Here is a 16,767-nt window from a genome sequence, read left to right as displayed (position 1 = left end):
ATATCCAACGAATCTAGACACAATTCCTTCGATCTCAGCAATAGGAATCTCGGGAAGATTCTTCATTCGTTCCTCCAAGTGGATGACCTGATCGAAGCAGTGAGAAAAGCTATTTCCCATCTAGGTTCGAGTTCTTTGATCTTCTCAATCAAGAGCATGGTAGTGAACATCAGGTCCCGTTGCTCATCTGTGATGATATTTTCCTCTTTGCAAAAGATGACCTTGATTCTATCCTCCAACTCTTGGATGTCCACATCTGTCTCAATCTTGATTCGTCGGCCAAGGATGGTACACAATACTTCAAACACTTGATCCTAAATGGGATGGATGACACCTTCAATTATCTGGAGCAGAGCTGACCACTATAATAGGTTATGAGATCCTCCATCCATTATCTTTTCCTGTGCCAGGATCCGTCTTGGTGTTTGCCTTATTACTTGCAGGACAGGAATGATAACATCTCTAGTATGAGCAAAAGCGGCTACAGTAATCAATAAATTATGAATAATCTCAAGGACCTGGATAGCTCGATGGATTTTCTTCATCATCCTTGTCACAAACTCCACGACTACCGTGTGGGATTTATCAATCCAAGAACTCATAAGCTGAACCAAGCTTTTGACCCTTTCTGCTTCTCCAACTGATTCAAGAGGAAGTGCTTGCACGGGAGATACTGCTGGATCCTGACGTCTCAAGGGCTGATTGAGATGACTAAAGTAGCCTCTCCAAGCACCGACCTCTCTCTCTCAAGCCTCTTATTCTTTTCCACTTCTTCCTTGAGTTTGTCCTTAAGTGCCTCAAATGAATCGGTTGCCTCATCCATTGCCTATTCAGTAGTGAGTGGACCAAGCTCAAATGTTTCCACATCATACTCCTCTGCAAGAATTTCGTCTTCATACTTATCCACTATTGGTGTAGCTATTTGCAATTTCCTAGATCCTGCCTCATCTCTTATCATCTTGGCCATCTTGGTGGCCTTCTTCTTTTCCGTTACTTCTTGAGAATTTCCTATAAGGCTCTCCAAATCAATCACATTTTCTTCCTCCTCAATCACGATCACCCTTGTCAGTCTCTCCTTCAACCAATCTAGGATGGCGGATCTTGTCTCTCGAACTTGTATTTCTTTAAGCAAGGGTTCATCTTCTCGGAGAGGAGATGTCGCTTCATCATCATTTCCCTAATCTTCCTATAGCTCATCAATTTGTAGAGGTTGACTTGATGAATGTTGAGGTGTTTGTCCCTTCTCGGGCTTATCATTTTGTACCATGGATTCCATAGATTCATCAATCTCAGGTACCATCTTCTCTTGACCTTCAGCTTGACTTGCCTTCTTTCCATGTCGAGAAGATGTGCCTGATGGGCGATCTCGATTGGCCTCTTGCTTCTTCTTGGATGATTCTCTTTTCTCAAGTCTTTCTTTCCTCTTTGCGCCTCTAGGATGAGAAGTATCTTCACTTATGCTTGCTCCCCCTTCTTCTGGTCTTTCCTCCAAAGTAAAAGTCATTGGTACATTTTGTTCTCTTAACTTCTGATGTTGTACATCCACCCATCTGCGAGTACATGATAAAACTGGAGCCATCAAAGCCCTCAAGTCCAAAATCTCAGGCTCGTTCCAATCTATCTTCACTCTCTTATCTTCCTTGTCATAGCATGACTGGAGGTATCTGCGGTTGTCCTAGGCTTGATCGGCTACTCTATAAACCTTGCATTTTCTGATGAAATCTAAAGGCAATCTGGAATGCATCTTCCTCTTAACTTCTAAATCACTTGAGAGATTCATCCAAAAGTCTTCCACCTGAAACTCATGTCCGTACTTCCTAGCAACTGTCTCCTCCATATAACCATAAAGATCAAAATTCTCCCGTGGGGCAAAGAAGGTGAATGAATACAAGGCTAATTCATTCTCTGCACCCTCTGAAGCTTGAGTATTAGGACATACCTCAACTGAATTCCCCAATATGATAGGTACGGGAATTCCATTTTCCATGTTTGTGCCTGGATACCTTTGCACAAGCTACCAATTGTCTGGTTACCTCTAGTAACACTATTCTGTCTGTCGGATATCTCGGCAACATATAGGGAGGTGAAGGACATCCCTGAACTCTGATGTATGTAAACTTTTGAAACTGGATGAACCATACACCATACCTCTTCACAAGCTCTTGTGCATCCAGAGATAATCGATTGTGAATCCCGCCTTGCAATATCCTAGTAATGTTCATTGTGAAGGTATCATTGACTAACTTGTAGTCACTTCCAGGTGGATGATGTAGATGAACATGAGAGTCACAAACTCTCACTTCTCCGGGTCCTCTTCCGATCACACCTCTATGAGGTAGCCCTGCATACTCGAAACTCCTGATCAAGGCATATATGACATATGAGCTCATGTGGAACGACTTGGTAGGCCTTAGTCTTCTCAACTGCACGTCCAGACTATTGCTAATAATTCTAGCCCAATGAAGTGTTCCTTTTCCTTGGACTATCACTTGAATGAAGAAGAACATCCACTTTTCGAAGTAGAAGGTTTGAGGAGCCCCTGTAACTCGATTGAGCAAAGTTATCAAATCTCTGTACTCCTCCTGGAAGTCAATCCTATGTGGTGTGTTAGGAATCTTGTTCAGACGAGGATGACTTTTGAGCAACCAATTCTTGTTGATGAGGTTCAAACAGGTGTCAGGATCATCTTCGACTTGGCTCCTTCTAAACTTTTGTAAATCATATCTTTATGCTCTAGAAGATGAAGAGCCTCACTTATAGCCTCCTTTGAAGGGTAAGCTAAAGTGTTTCCTTCCTTGGATGCAATCGATCTTGATTGTGAGTCATAATGGCGGGCACACTTGATCATCAGCTCATGACACTGGACTGACGGAGGGAATCCTGCCGCCTTGATGATGCCACTTTCAATTATTCTCTTCGCGACAGGTGATGGCTTGCCAATGTAGGGGACCTCTCGAAACTTCTTCACACTAAAGTTTCCCGCCATTTGGACACGATCCTGGTCTCCAATTCGTCATTCTTCTGATCTTCTTTGATGAGAGCTGGACGACTAGTGGATGCTCCTGCCTTTGGAGTCGCCATCTTGACACCTACACAACATTTCACAATTAGCAATAAATCTTGAAGTGTAGAAATTAAACTTTAAAAGGAAGATATAAGATTTTAATTAGGAAACTTCATGATAAATCTTGAGTTATCATTTCCTAATTAGCCATGCGATACTTAGATTTTTCCAAAACAAATGTTCAAAAATCAAATCTTCAATAAGGGTGTCAAGATGATTTCGCCATACCTCCTCTTGGGTACTAAACTCTAAGAAATGATGCAAAAATAGATGAATTTTGCTAGGCAAAATGTAGATCAAAGCCTTCTCTTGAATGAATTGTGCCTCCTCTAGCTTTTGAAAAGATAAAACTCCACCTCATTGATGTGCTATTCCAACTTCATAAGTTATTCTAATAAGACATACATAATGCATCAGCTTGTTTATTAGTTGTATGAGAGATTTTTTATACACAGAATTTGGGCCTTCAAGTGAAAATTAACATAGCAATACTTCACACTTATACTGGATTTTTTATTTAACATTCCTACTCTATAAGTAGTAAACTAGTTTGGAATATGTATGAAAAACCACATGCTTTTTCATGTCAAATTATACAAGAAAAGTATTTAGATATTCTCACGTATATTTACTATCCTTGATCCTCCATCAAGGTCTACAGTTTGGAACTTCATGATGGACTATAGGAATGTGATTACTAGATACTTATCATGGCAATCAAAAGTATATTTTAATCACATTCCTACTCTATAAGTAGTAATTGGTCTCTACTACTTATAGAGTAGGAATGGTGTTTCTTTCAATTGTTGAAGACTAGAAGGAGGTGGAGTTTTATCTTTTCAAAAGCTAGAGGAGGCACAATTCATTCAAGAGAAGGCTTTGATCTACATTTTTATCCCAATCTCATTACTTATACCAATAGGGGTATCATTTTTATTTTCCTCTAGCTTTTGAAAAGATAAAACTCCACCTCCTTCTAGTCTTCAACAATTGAAAGAAAATCGCTTCAAGCCAACCAGATTTCGCACCTCCAAGTAGCTCTCCAAATTCGCACTTAAGGCAATGATTGAATGATTTGAAATGTGAAAAAGCACCTCCAATATATAGAGCGCTCACCCCTTTGCTCCCTCTAGGCCGACTTGGCAAAAAGAGGTTAAAAAATAAATAAAATTCCAAAAAAAAAAAAGGGGCCGACTTGGCAAAATAAATCAAAATAAGGCCTTGAGCGCTTTATATTTAATTTTAATTTAATAAAAATTAATTTTAAATGCCTCCAAGATAGAAGTTCGATTTTTTTTAAGGCTTAAAATTAATTTATTAAATGCCAAAATGTTTTTAATTTAATGTCAATTTAATCTTAATTTTCCAAAACGCCTCAAAATTAGCAATGTTGGCGATCAAGTGCAATTTGGAGAATATGAATTTTTAAAACAAGGCTTAATGAGATTTCATGAGGATTTCGCCCTGGACCCTCTCTAAGGGTCAGGAGCGATTTTTGAATTTTAGCCTTGAATGTTTCACATTTTGACTTGAAAATCTCCTGGAGGGTAGATTGATATCTAGTTAACACGTTGCACTTCTAAACTGACATTTTTTATGAGGAAAGATAGGTGAAAACGTAAATTTCGCCCTGGACCTTCACTGAGGGTCAGGAGCGATTTTTTTATTTTGAGCTGGATTATCCACCCTTTTTCATTGAAACTTCATTCATCACTTGGCAATGTTCCTCCTTCATCCATCTCATCCAAACTCGCTTTGTTGTTGCAAGGTAAAATGAGGATTTTCAATAATTTCGTTGTGGGCCTTCAATGAGGGTCAGGAGCGATTTTTCGCTGTGGGCCCTCTCTGAGGGTCAGGAGCGATTTTTCATTTTCTGACCAAAATCATCAAGTTTCAAAGGCAAAACAATATTCATCATGTTTTTGGAGGTCTCTTCGCCTTATCCTAACCTTGCCTTAGCACCATTTTGAAGAAAACATGCATTTTTTGAAAATCTCACTCTAGACCTTCAATGAGGGTCAAGAGCGACTTTTTGGAAATTCCTTTATCTTTTAATCTTCAAATCACCTCCAAGGCATAACACATCACGTTCTCCTCCTGTCCAAGCAAGATTTTGTCTCAATTCTTCAAACAAAGGAGAGAAAACTGGAAAATCGCTATGGGCCCTCTCTAAGGGTCCGGAGCGATTTTTGTAATTGCCTTCAAAATATTGATTCTCAACGATCACTTTTCACTTCAAGGCTTTTCAAACATCGTTTCAAACCCATGTCTAACCTTAGCTTTCCTCAAACTTGGATGAAAAGTTCCCATATTAGGTTTCTCGCTGTGGGCCCTCTCTGAGGGTCAGGAGCGATTTTTGAATTTTAGGTTGATTTCATCTTGTGTTGATCCTCCAAGTTATATTCAATGGATAGAACAAGCTTTCCTTCAACCCTTCCAATCATAAAACATACTTTGATCTTGTAAGAATAGTGCATATTTGAAAATCTCGCTATGGGCCCTCTCTAAGGGTCAAGAGCGATTTTTGCTACCTGGACCAAAATGCTTCACTTTTCACCTAAAATTCACTTTGCCGAGGAAGATGTCATCTTGTTCTTTGCTATGAATAAAAATTCATGTCCAAGAAAGGTCCAAAAATGTGCACACAAAGAAAATCGCTGTGGGTCCTCTCTGAGGGTCAGGAGCGATTTTACCTTTCCTGGGCAAAACTCCTTCAATTCATCATCTTTGATCAAGTCTGGATACTTCATTGTGCTCATTTCATCCATCCCCATGCCTTTGACATCTTAAGTCGACCAAATAAGGCTAGCAATGATCCCTATAAGATTTCTCGCTGTGGGCCCTCTCTGAGGGTCAGGAGCAATTTTTGTCATTTCCACAAGGTCCTTCATCATTTCAGGTCAAAACCTCTTCAGGCGGGTGGAGAAAGTCCTTTATTTTCCATTTATGATCAAAACTTGGTCTCTTTCTATTGCAAAATGAAGGAAATCAAAATCTCGTTGTGGGCCCTCTCTAAGGGTCAGGAGCGATTTTTCCCTTTCTTTCCAAAATTCACCATCTTTCACGTCTCCAATCCGTCCAAAGCATCAAGTCACATTCAATCATCTTTCCAGGAGACCCTGCACAAAGCTATTTAGAAAAGTCAGTGACAAATATGATTTAAACAACATTTTCGCCCTAGACCCTCAACAAGGGTCAAGAGCGATTTTACCCTTTTTGGCCAAACTGCTTCAAATTTAAGTCTCAAACAGCTTCACAAGGCAAAGTCAGGTCATTTTCAAGGCCAGGAACCAGTTAGCAAGTCCATCAAAAACAAGAAATTGCACTTAGGATAAATTTCGCCCTGGGCCCTCTCTGAGGGTCAGGAGCGATTTGTCTGTTTCAGGCATCATCTTGCTTCAAAAATTTGATCAAAAACTCACCTAGGCAAGAACACACAATTTCTCCTTCAAAAATGCTAACACTTAGCCAAAATTGGATTTTACCCTAAAAACCTTTATTAGACCTAACCTAAGACCTATTTGGCTCTCCTGAAAGACTTACCTAATTTCAATCATCTCAATTATTCGGGAGGACACTTAACAATTCTTCAAAATTTGACTAGACTCGGCCTGAATAACATCCAAAAGAACCCCTAAGGTTTAGCCCTAGTCCAAACAGACAACTCACTCACTCAAAACCCCAAAAACAGAGAGAAGAACAAGCAAAGAGAAGCAAAAAACAAAGCAAAAAAAGAGGGGTTCCCCATTCCAATGGGGCGATGTGTGAAATGGTCACAACACTTTCCCATGTCCTGTCCAAATCCTTTGGTATCTCCTCATTTGTTGAATTCTGTCTATGATCCAGATTAGCTAAAAAAATTAAAAGTGCAGATCACAGACCTCGTTACAAATCATGTAACTACAACTAAGTATTCTATGTTTATAACTTCAAATTTTAAATAACATAGTATGCAAATATCTTTTTCACTGGGAATATGGTGGTCTATCTTCCAAAGAAAACAAAACTATTCATATTACTCATTTCTCTGATAAATAGAATATAAATTACCATTAGTAATGTACCCATCATAGTTATATTCTGGCTTCAATCTACTATCCTATTTAGGGGGTTGCACATCTACATCCACTTGTATTAGTTTCTGTTACTACTTAAAACCCAGGGGCTTCCCATATGTTTCGCACCTACAAACACAAGTTATATGTAATTACAATATAAGGGAAAGCAACAAGTCTTTTGTGAAGAAATGATGTTATTTATGCATCACAAATTCTTGTTGAAAACAGTTCCTCGTTATGTGGTGTCTAAAGACAACCAAACATTTGACTTCCTATCAATTTCAATTAGGCCGCACAAATTATTTGCACAATTTTTAAGCTGCAAGGTTCTGTATTTGGGAACATTGTATGAAATCAATACTTAAATTGGATCAACGAAATTCCCTTAGTAAGAATCAATATCTTACAATTAGGGAGTGTTAATCTAAAGATCAAGAGTCAAGACACATTATACAGTTTGGAGGATACTTAAAATTTCTCCAAAATGTAGTAGCTCATTCATGGCGTGTCATTACTAACACTACATAAAATCTCAAGCAAAGTCTTGTGCCTGTTTCTGACTATAAAGGGTAAAGGTTTTTTCAGGTCACAAGCAAGCCAGACACCAATTTGACATATAAGACCTTCTGGATACCCACAACGGACTTTATTTTCAAATCCCTTCGATAATGTTTGTATCTTGTAAACCTGGGTTTCGGTCTCCTAACCAAACTCTTAAATAAATGAGAATTTATTTACATTTACTTCAAACCCTACACTAACCTTTTGACTAAATTCAGATGCAATTTAGACATTGCCCATCCACCAACACTCAAAGTACATAGAGTTTCAAATTAAGCATAAACATTTTGGACACAAATACGACTTGAGCAAAAAAACCACGCAGGAAAATTCAAAATTGAAAAGAGAAATGACAATCTTACTTTTGCAAATAAGGGCAAAACAAAGAGGCATTGGCAAAAGTTGGGAGAGAAAAATTGTGTGGAGTGTACCAGGCATTTAGCAGCAAGATAGCGAAAGCGGAGATCCTTAAAGGTGATCTTGGAATTGCTGAGGATGTGGAGGGCCCTACGATAATGCTGACCAAGGAAGAGCGCCTGCGCGAGCATGTACAAATCTGTGGGCGACTGTGTGAAGTCGACGACCTTGTCTGCAAAGAATATTGCTGAGGAATACAAATGCTTGCTCATGCAATCCCTAACTACTCCGCGCAGTTTCTCCACTTCTTTCTCCATCGATTTTTATTTGCACGGCCGCTGGTCACAAAATGTATCAAAGCGTCCGAGGCAGTTACCTACAGTGTTCAAATTTGTCTGAATAATTTCCCTCCAAATAAATTTGATGATGTAGTATTTATACAATTAATGGCTGTATGTTTTATTAAGATTTGATAATGTGATATTTGCAGTTATCCCTTTTTAAATTTTACGGTAATTCCTCCACAGTTCCTTCCGATGCAGTTACCTACAGTGTTCAAATTTGTCTGAATAATTCCCCTCCAAATAAATTTGATGATGTAGTATTTATACGATTAATGGCTGTATGTTTTTTTAAGATTTGATTATGTGATATTTGCAGTTATTTTTAAATTTTACGTAATTCCTCTACAGTTCCCTTCCATCCGAACTCTTCCCGTATCTTAAGAAGGAAACAATTTTAGGTCATTTTTTTAAATTAAATGTGAAGAGAACTCAACTTACTCTAATGTTAATTTAGCCTAATCAAATGGAATGTCTATATTTAATAATAATAACAAGTGTCACATAGTGGCGAGTACTTGTCTTAATAATTTTTAGTTTAATAATAATATTTGTTATAATTATTAGAAATATTTATTTATTGTAACTAGTATGTTATTTTCTTAAATTTGTTTCGTTTTATTTTATTGTTTGAAATTTAATGAAATATTGGTAAGACAAAAGCTTTAATTTGAGTTTTAACAAAATTTGTATTTGTTTAATGTAACTAATACTCATTTGAGGTGATGCATTATTAATTTGTATACAAAATAGTGAACATAAGAATTATGTAATTAAAATATATAAGTGTAAACATGTCAATTAAATTTCAATTAGATGCATTTATTAACAATATTTATTAGTTTTAGTGAATTATTTGTGAGGCAAAAGTTTAAATTTGAGTTTTCACAAAATTCGTAATGATAACTTTGTCATGAATTTTATTGAAAAACCTAGGAATGCAATTAGTCGATTTTTTTTACTATAATTTAGTTATTGAAGTACTTTGTACTAATTATTGAAACTTCAATACATGGTTATTCAGGGGGTGTCAATTTAATCAGCTATGAGAAGAGCATGGCAAAATTCTTTAGGCATGAAATTTGAAGGCAACTGTTTGGCTCAGGTTTGTACATAAGAGTGGAGCCTTTTGCTGTGAGGAACTCTTGGTTTTGGAAACAACTTTTATGATCAAATGTTATTCATATTTGTAGCATTGCAAAATGATTGTGCAATGTAGAGTCTTAAAGAGTAAATGTCAAATTCTTCTTCTAATAAATAGCATATTCGCATAGAAAATGCTTTCACCACAATTGGTTGTTGATAATGTTTTCTTTTGTATACCATGAATTGCGATTTGATTGAGTTGGGAAGCAAGCTAAATGATAAATTGATGGAAAAAAGGATTTTAGCACTTCCTTTATCTATCATTTTATTTCTAAAAACGAAGGAAAGCATAAAGCAATGTAGTGATGCGTATCTGCTAGGAAATGAAAATTTAAGGTTAATGAGAGTTGAATGTCAAATTGACGCCCTCTTTCACATATAGCACATGTTAAGTATATGTACAAGAATATGAATGGGAAGACAAACCATCAATTATTAAAGTATTGAACAACTTAAGTCACATACATAAATCTTTGATTTATAAGCTTAAAAGTGTTACTCAAAATTGATTAGCATTCTCTAAGCTTAATTTGTTGCTTAGTGTGTGGGGTTTTAAAGTATCCAAACCTTTGTTGAACTCTTATAATTTGTGCATCCTTCTAGTTATTTTTGACCATGGAGATTCTCATTCTTGACCTCTTGGGTCCTTGCACTCTTAAGATTTATACTCATAGATGATTCTTGCCTCGATATGTCTCTATATGTATTCTGAATGCATAGGAGTTTACAATGTTTCTTTTTGCTTCACATTCATCCCACAACCTAGTATTTTGCTAACTAGATGTTGCGTTGTCTCTGTACCACACTTATGTTGTTTATAGTATTGAACCATTTTTTTATCCACATCATGAATCTCACCATTGAGAAGAATAAATCATTGCAGCAGACAAATAAATAATCATCTTATGCTTTCCATATGACTAAAGGTTTACAAATAGGTGTATTTATGGCACCAATAAGTTTGTCTAAATTAATTGTAGGTTAGGTTTATTCACGATGTTTGTTGCATATTATTTGTGAATTCAATTATATAATTTATTTTGCATCATCAAGATGATAAAGAGAAATTATAGGAGAAAACTAATTGTTCGCAAACCAAAACTAGATAAACAGCCATAGAAGGATGAGGGCTGCAAAAGATTCAAGATTTAAAATTTAAAACCAAGAAAAAATAATGAATTAAATAATGAACAAATAAAATTCACAATTATTTAAACACAAAAAATATTTGTATATGTATAATAATTGAAACATGTATAGCTGTGAGAAGAGCATGACAAAATTCTTTACGCATGGAGTTTCAATTGAAATTGTATGTTCTTTTGCTATATTGAAGTGGATCCTGTTTTGCGCGATCGGATTGATTGAAGTGGATCTCGTTTTGCACGATCAGATTCCTGTAATTAAGTGGTTTAGCAGTGGAGGCATTGTCATCTTGGTGAAGATTCATTTTTTGTGACATTAATTTGCAAAGGGGTGTTGAATGGTAAAACACCTGAACAGGGAGTTTCTGGGTTCACCATGCCCACAGGGAAGGTCATAAGTTCGAGTTCCAGTTGGACCATGCTTTTTAGCATTCGGTAGACTAGTTTACCTTAGAGCCGCCCATAAATTGACTAATGGGAAAAATATGCAAAGTTAGAGAAATCGGCTTAGTAAATGAGAGCGACAAGTTCTACAAACCCTAAACAATGTTCAGATAAATAACAGAAGAAAGTATTACGAGAAAGTTAATAAATTTGAAAATGCTACTATAAGGGTTACATTTTGTACTCCCTGCAAAGATCGATGAAGCTTTATGAATGAAATACAATTCCAATAAGTAGTTTAAATAGCAAAATAAAACTCTGATTATCAAGCAAACAAATTATGCATGCAATGGCGAGGAGTGGCATCCAGAAAAATGGAATTGCCTGTAAAATAAGAGATATAATGCTGCTTCCAAGAAACGAGATCATGCTGCTTCCGATAATCAGAAAATGAAACGCCGATAGTCAAGGGAAAAGATTATACATGGCAGACAACAAAGCAAACAACAAAGCTTAACAAGGAGGAGTGGCATCGAGAAAAGTGGAACTTTCCCAAAAATAACATAGATTATCCCAAAAACAGTGTATAACAATGAAAACGGTGTGATACAAAACAAGCTAAAAATCAATACGAAGAAGCTTAAGGTGAGATTAAATACTCATACCTTCCATGGAGTGTGCTTCCGAAAAACTCGGCTATAAGAGCCAAAAGAATATTAGCCAATCATTTACAAGTAAAATAACTTTTGTAAATTATAAAGTTAAAAAACATGCATCTATATTATATATAAAATTAAAAAAAATTAAAGAGAAGAAAATATTTTGTTTTCATTGGTCTAAATTATTTTATTTAATAACCATTTAAACATGACAAAAGAATTTTCATTACAATAGCATTGCCTAACGACAAGTACTAATAATAGTTGATTTGAATTAATAAGTAAAAATTAGCATATACATCTTATATAATCTATATACAAGACATTAAGAAATATGAGATGTATATTTATTATTTTGTAATTCTTTATAAAGATATAATATAAGAAATATTTTATTCAAGATGTATATAACTTTTTCTTTTTTTTTAACAAATAAATGTATATCTATTTATGGATTATATATAAATTATATGCAAAATATATATGTTAATAGCAAATCAAGTAACATAAATAGATTCATATTATTTTAATTATATATATTTTTATATATAGCCTTAAATGTATATAAAATATATTATTAATAATTTTATTAATTGTAATATTTTTTTAATCTTATATTAATATTATATTATATATAATTACTTTTACCATTAATATTTGAAAGAATGTTATGTAGGTTTAAGATTGTGATATAATACTAAGTATAACAATATTAATATTTATTATAAACTATTAATATTGATAATAATTAAATAATATTATTTAATATAAATATAATATATAAATAATAAATTAATATTATAATAAAATGAATATAATAAAAATAAAACAATAATAATGTACTTCTTATTATTATTGTTTTATTATTATTGTAATATTACTTTAACTTCAATGTAGATTTCACATATACACACATACATATATACACATGCATTCTTAAAGATGGTGACCCCGATGCACTCCCAATAGGAGAGTGGAATCTTTAGAGAGTGACTTAGGATCTAATCAATTCTGATGAGCCTAGTACACACACACACACACTTAAAGACGGTGACCTCGATGCACTTCCAATAGGAAAGTGAAATCTTTAGAGAGTGCCTTAGGATCTAGTCAGTTCCAATGAGCCTAAGTATTTGTCTAGAGAATATGTCTATCCTTTACAAATAGATGCCTACCCAATTTGGGTAGATGCCCATCACAAATGCATATGAGTACTTATTCTTTATGGACAAATTTATATCTCATATAGATGGATGATTGACCCAAATGGATAGATGTATATCGTACTTGGATAGAAGTACTTGAATATACAAATGAATGGACACTTAATAACTGGACAAAAATAATAACAAAATGGATTTGTATTACACCCTTCTTTGTAATGTAATGTGTTTGGAACGGTGATCAAAGCCATTCCAAAGAATTATGTAATATACTTAGTTGCATGAGGTGTTTATGTCGTGTTAATATTATGCTCTTATGATAATGTGATGTGTAGTGGAGCTCCCATGCTATGTATTAGACCTTTGATGATCTCATACCTTACATACTTTCATGTTTACACCTTATGGGACATGGTTTTATGACTAGGCTTTAGAAGTCATGTCCTATGTGATATTTATTGGTGGCTAAATGTGTTGGAAAGGTGTTGTACATCTTGTATACTTAAATGTTTTATATATTTTAATCTTGTTGTCGATTCCTATGTGGGATGTCACATATTGGAATTGGAAAATGGTTTCCTAAGGACATCTTATGTTATATTATAAATATATTGTACATGGGTAGCACATTTGTGGGAAATGACTTAGTGAGCATGTGGTTAATTAGGTTCATTAGAAGGATGCATTTATTAATTTGGGGTCTCTATGAAATGTATTCATTGTTGTAAAAAAATTAATGTTGTGTACAAGTCTAACTTAGGCACGAGGTTCGCATAGGACAAAGGGGTTGCCTTGTAGAACATGTAGTTACATGTTGTAGGTGTAAACTTGGGTGTGCAACTTTATGCATTGATTATGCTTGGGGAATTAATTATTGGTGGCAAGGTGGTTTACAAATGGTTTACAAATTTTCTTCCTATTGCTACTCTCTTTCTTATAACCAAGAGGCTTTAATTAGAATTATTTGTCAACTAATGTACTTTTTTATATTCACTATCGTGGAATCTAGAGGTGTCCTCGCCGAAGCGAGACTAATCCCCCAGTGTGTACGACCCGCTCACAAGGTAGCAACACACACAGAGTTAACACAGCCGGGGACTCAAACTCAAGACCATGGGGAGCATACCCACGCCTTAAGTTGCGATCCACGACCGACCGAGCTAGGGCCGAAGCCCTTCAACTTATGTACTTGTTCTTTACCACTGTGATATAGAGCTTGGAGCTTGAATCGAGTTGTCTGTTTGGGAGATCTTGAGAAGCATGTAGGAAGACATCTAAATTTTATTTGCTCTTGGATTATTCTCATGGTCGATCACTCTTATAAAAAAAGGTTGCATTTATCATGGTTTCTTCCTTGGTTGAAATTTTTTATCTCCATGTTAAGGCTTAGACCCTAATATTATACTGTGATTTTTTTTGTTGAAAATATATTAGTTTCTTTTTTTTGTTAGGTTGATTTTTTCTCAAAATAGTTCCCCTATTATCTCTCACTCACACACAAAAAAAATATTTGTATTCTTGTTGGGTGTAGTTTATACAAGAATGTTAGTGAATTTTGTATAAATTAACATCTTTCACATGTAGGTTTAATGTAGAAAAATATTTGAGTCTCCTTACAAAAATTTATTTTTCCTATTCCTCTTGCTTATTTATTCTCGCCATTGGAGCAATTGGGAGCATCCCATTACCCTTGGCTACACAAGTTCTAAGATGTTTGGTTTGTATTATATTTTTGATTAATCATCAAGTGATGGCATCTTTCATACTTATAACATAATTGCTTCATTTGATATGATCATGAATGCTTTTACATATTTTTTCTCCACTTCTCCAATTCATTGCATCTCTTGTATTCATCCAATAAGAGGGAAGCATATATTATCATTTTTTTTATTTGACAACTATAATTGTAGTGATTAATTCATGGTTTTGATGATTTCATATAATTTCGAGTATATCATTGTATCTAGTCTCTAATCATTTTGAATGAGTTTTTACATGGCTTCCTACCATGCTTAACACATCTTCACATGAACTTTTACCACACCCATTGAATCTTTATGTGGCTTCCTAGCATATCTAATGGATGTCACTTTATATTTAACTTTTTCTCATAAACATAATTGAGTAATTATATAGCTTATATGTGTTTAGATATTTTTCAAATGTTACTCATTACAAAATTATTCTTATAGGTTTCAAGATGGAGCATTAATTTTAAGGAGAGTGTGTAGAATTATCATCTTTCAATGAGTTTCTAAATATTTATTTTCATGTTGATTTCTTGTTTACGTTAGCATGCATCTTCATAGAAATGCATCTTCATATAAATTCACATACAATCCAAAGTACGGGCAAAATATAATAGTGAAAAGTGCATATTGCACACTTTTCCTCACTTGTTTAGATTCACTTTTATTAGGTTACCCCAATATAGTTAATGATGTAAAAAATGAAAATTTTCAATATGAAAGTTTAAAAAATAAGATGAGCCCACTTTTTTTATCGTAGAGGTCCATACCTAAATTGTATCTTAATTGTTAACTGCATTGGCTCAATTCCATGAGTATAAATTATGTCAGGATTGAGATATCATTTACCTTACAATCCTATGTATGATTCATTTGTTTACTATACTATTGGAAAGTGTTAGATTCCTAGGGTGTAATTGAAAAATTTATAATCTATATTACCCTAGAATCTTGGCATTAGTTGTTATATGCATTCATGGAGATGGAGTTAATATTAGTTTTCAACAAATCTCTCAAGTTGGACATGAGAGCTGAGTAGTGGAACATCTTGAATGTTATTGTGGCTATCTTTGGATATGGGCCACTACAAATGAGTTATAAGTTAAAGATGTCATCTATCATTAGTATTGAAGTTATTTATACTATTCATGTCTCATTGAGAGATATATTTACTATTCTCAAAAGATTCTCTTAATTTTGGACAGACAAGTTTTTATATTTTATCATGAATTGATGGTAAGTTGATTTCAGAAACTATTTTGGTTTTTCTATCCAATTTCTCTACAAATTGGTGATATGAGATGCAAGATCTATAATCAAATTATTTAAAGGTACACGGGTGCTATAAAGATATTATCAATGTAAAGAGTGTTAGTATGTGGATGTATCCCTCTTTTTGAATATTAATACATGCTTATCCTATTTCTTGTGTCAATTTTTTTCTCAAAAGGATTTCTCTGCAAAAATGATGTGTTATCTTCATATGTTGATTTATCTCAGTCGGTTAATAGATTTATCACTATAAAATTTTGTTATGACTTGCCCACTAAGTAGTGCTAAATAGTCCAATAATTGGATAGGTTGTAACCAAAACAAAACTTTCCTCTATGTTTGAGAGGGGCAACTCCCTCATATGATGGTTTTTATTTTGGGTACTTTTTACCAAAAAATAAGAAAGGTGAAATAATTAAAAAAATTAAAGTAGAGAAGGGAAACCATAGGTTGATTGGAATATGGCTACACATCATGGATTTTTCATTTCCCATCAACCTATGAAGAAAAATATTTTCATAAATATCCTCAATAAAGTGAGACTTGTGAAGGATCTTTGGTAACTAAGGCTTTCATTTCTTTGGCGAATGCAACCATTTCTTTGTTATGGTATTAAAACACGATCTCTTCCTTTTTACAAAACATTACTATGTAATTATTATTCTCATATCAATAAAAATATCCATAATGTGTAGTTAATGTGTAATTATGATAGATGCACCTTCTAATTTAGTCATAAAATCATCATCCACTGTGATAATTTTCCTAGTCTCTAGATTACAATGATCTATACATTGTAATACCAAATCAATGCATTGGACTTTACTAGAAAAATTGGTTGCCTAAAATAGCTCGCTTTCAGATTC

The 16,767-nt window shown here is 34.4% G+C and overlaps 1 protein-coding gene across 1 annotated transcript in view; it reads right to left on the bottom strand.

Moving 5' to 3' along the window:
* The window catches only part of LOC131052022 (anaphase-promoting complex subunit 6), a 257,194-nt gene extending 248,511 nt beyond the window's left edge, over window positions 1-8,683 (bottom strand). Inside the window, exon 1 of the mRNA XM_057986630.2 lies at window positions 8,115-8,683. Within this exon, the coding sequence (XP_057842613.1) occupies window positions 8,115-8,357 (243 nt within the window). The 5' untranslated portion in view covers window positions 8,358-8,683. The remainder of the gene's footprint in view (window positions 1-8,114) is intronic.
* Between the last annotated feature and the right edge of the window lie 8,084 nt (window positions 8,684-16,767).

Source organism: Cryptomeria japonica, chromosome 10 (genome assembly GCF_030272615.1).
Source record: "Cryptomeria japonica chromosome 10, Sugi_1.0, whole genome shotgun sequence".
In the NCBI taxonomy this organism is placed as follows: domain Eukaryota; kingdom Viridiplantae; phylum Streptophyta; class Pinopsida; order Cupressales; family Cupressaceae; genus Cryptomeria; species Cryptomeria japonica.
This window is presented reverse-complemented; position numbering and strand designations above follow the sequence as displayed.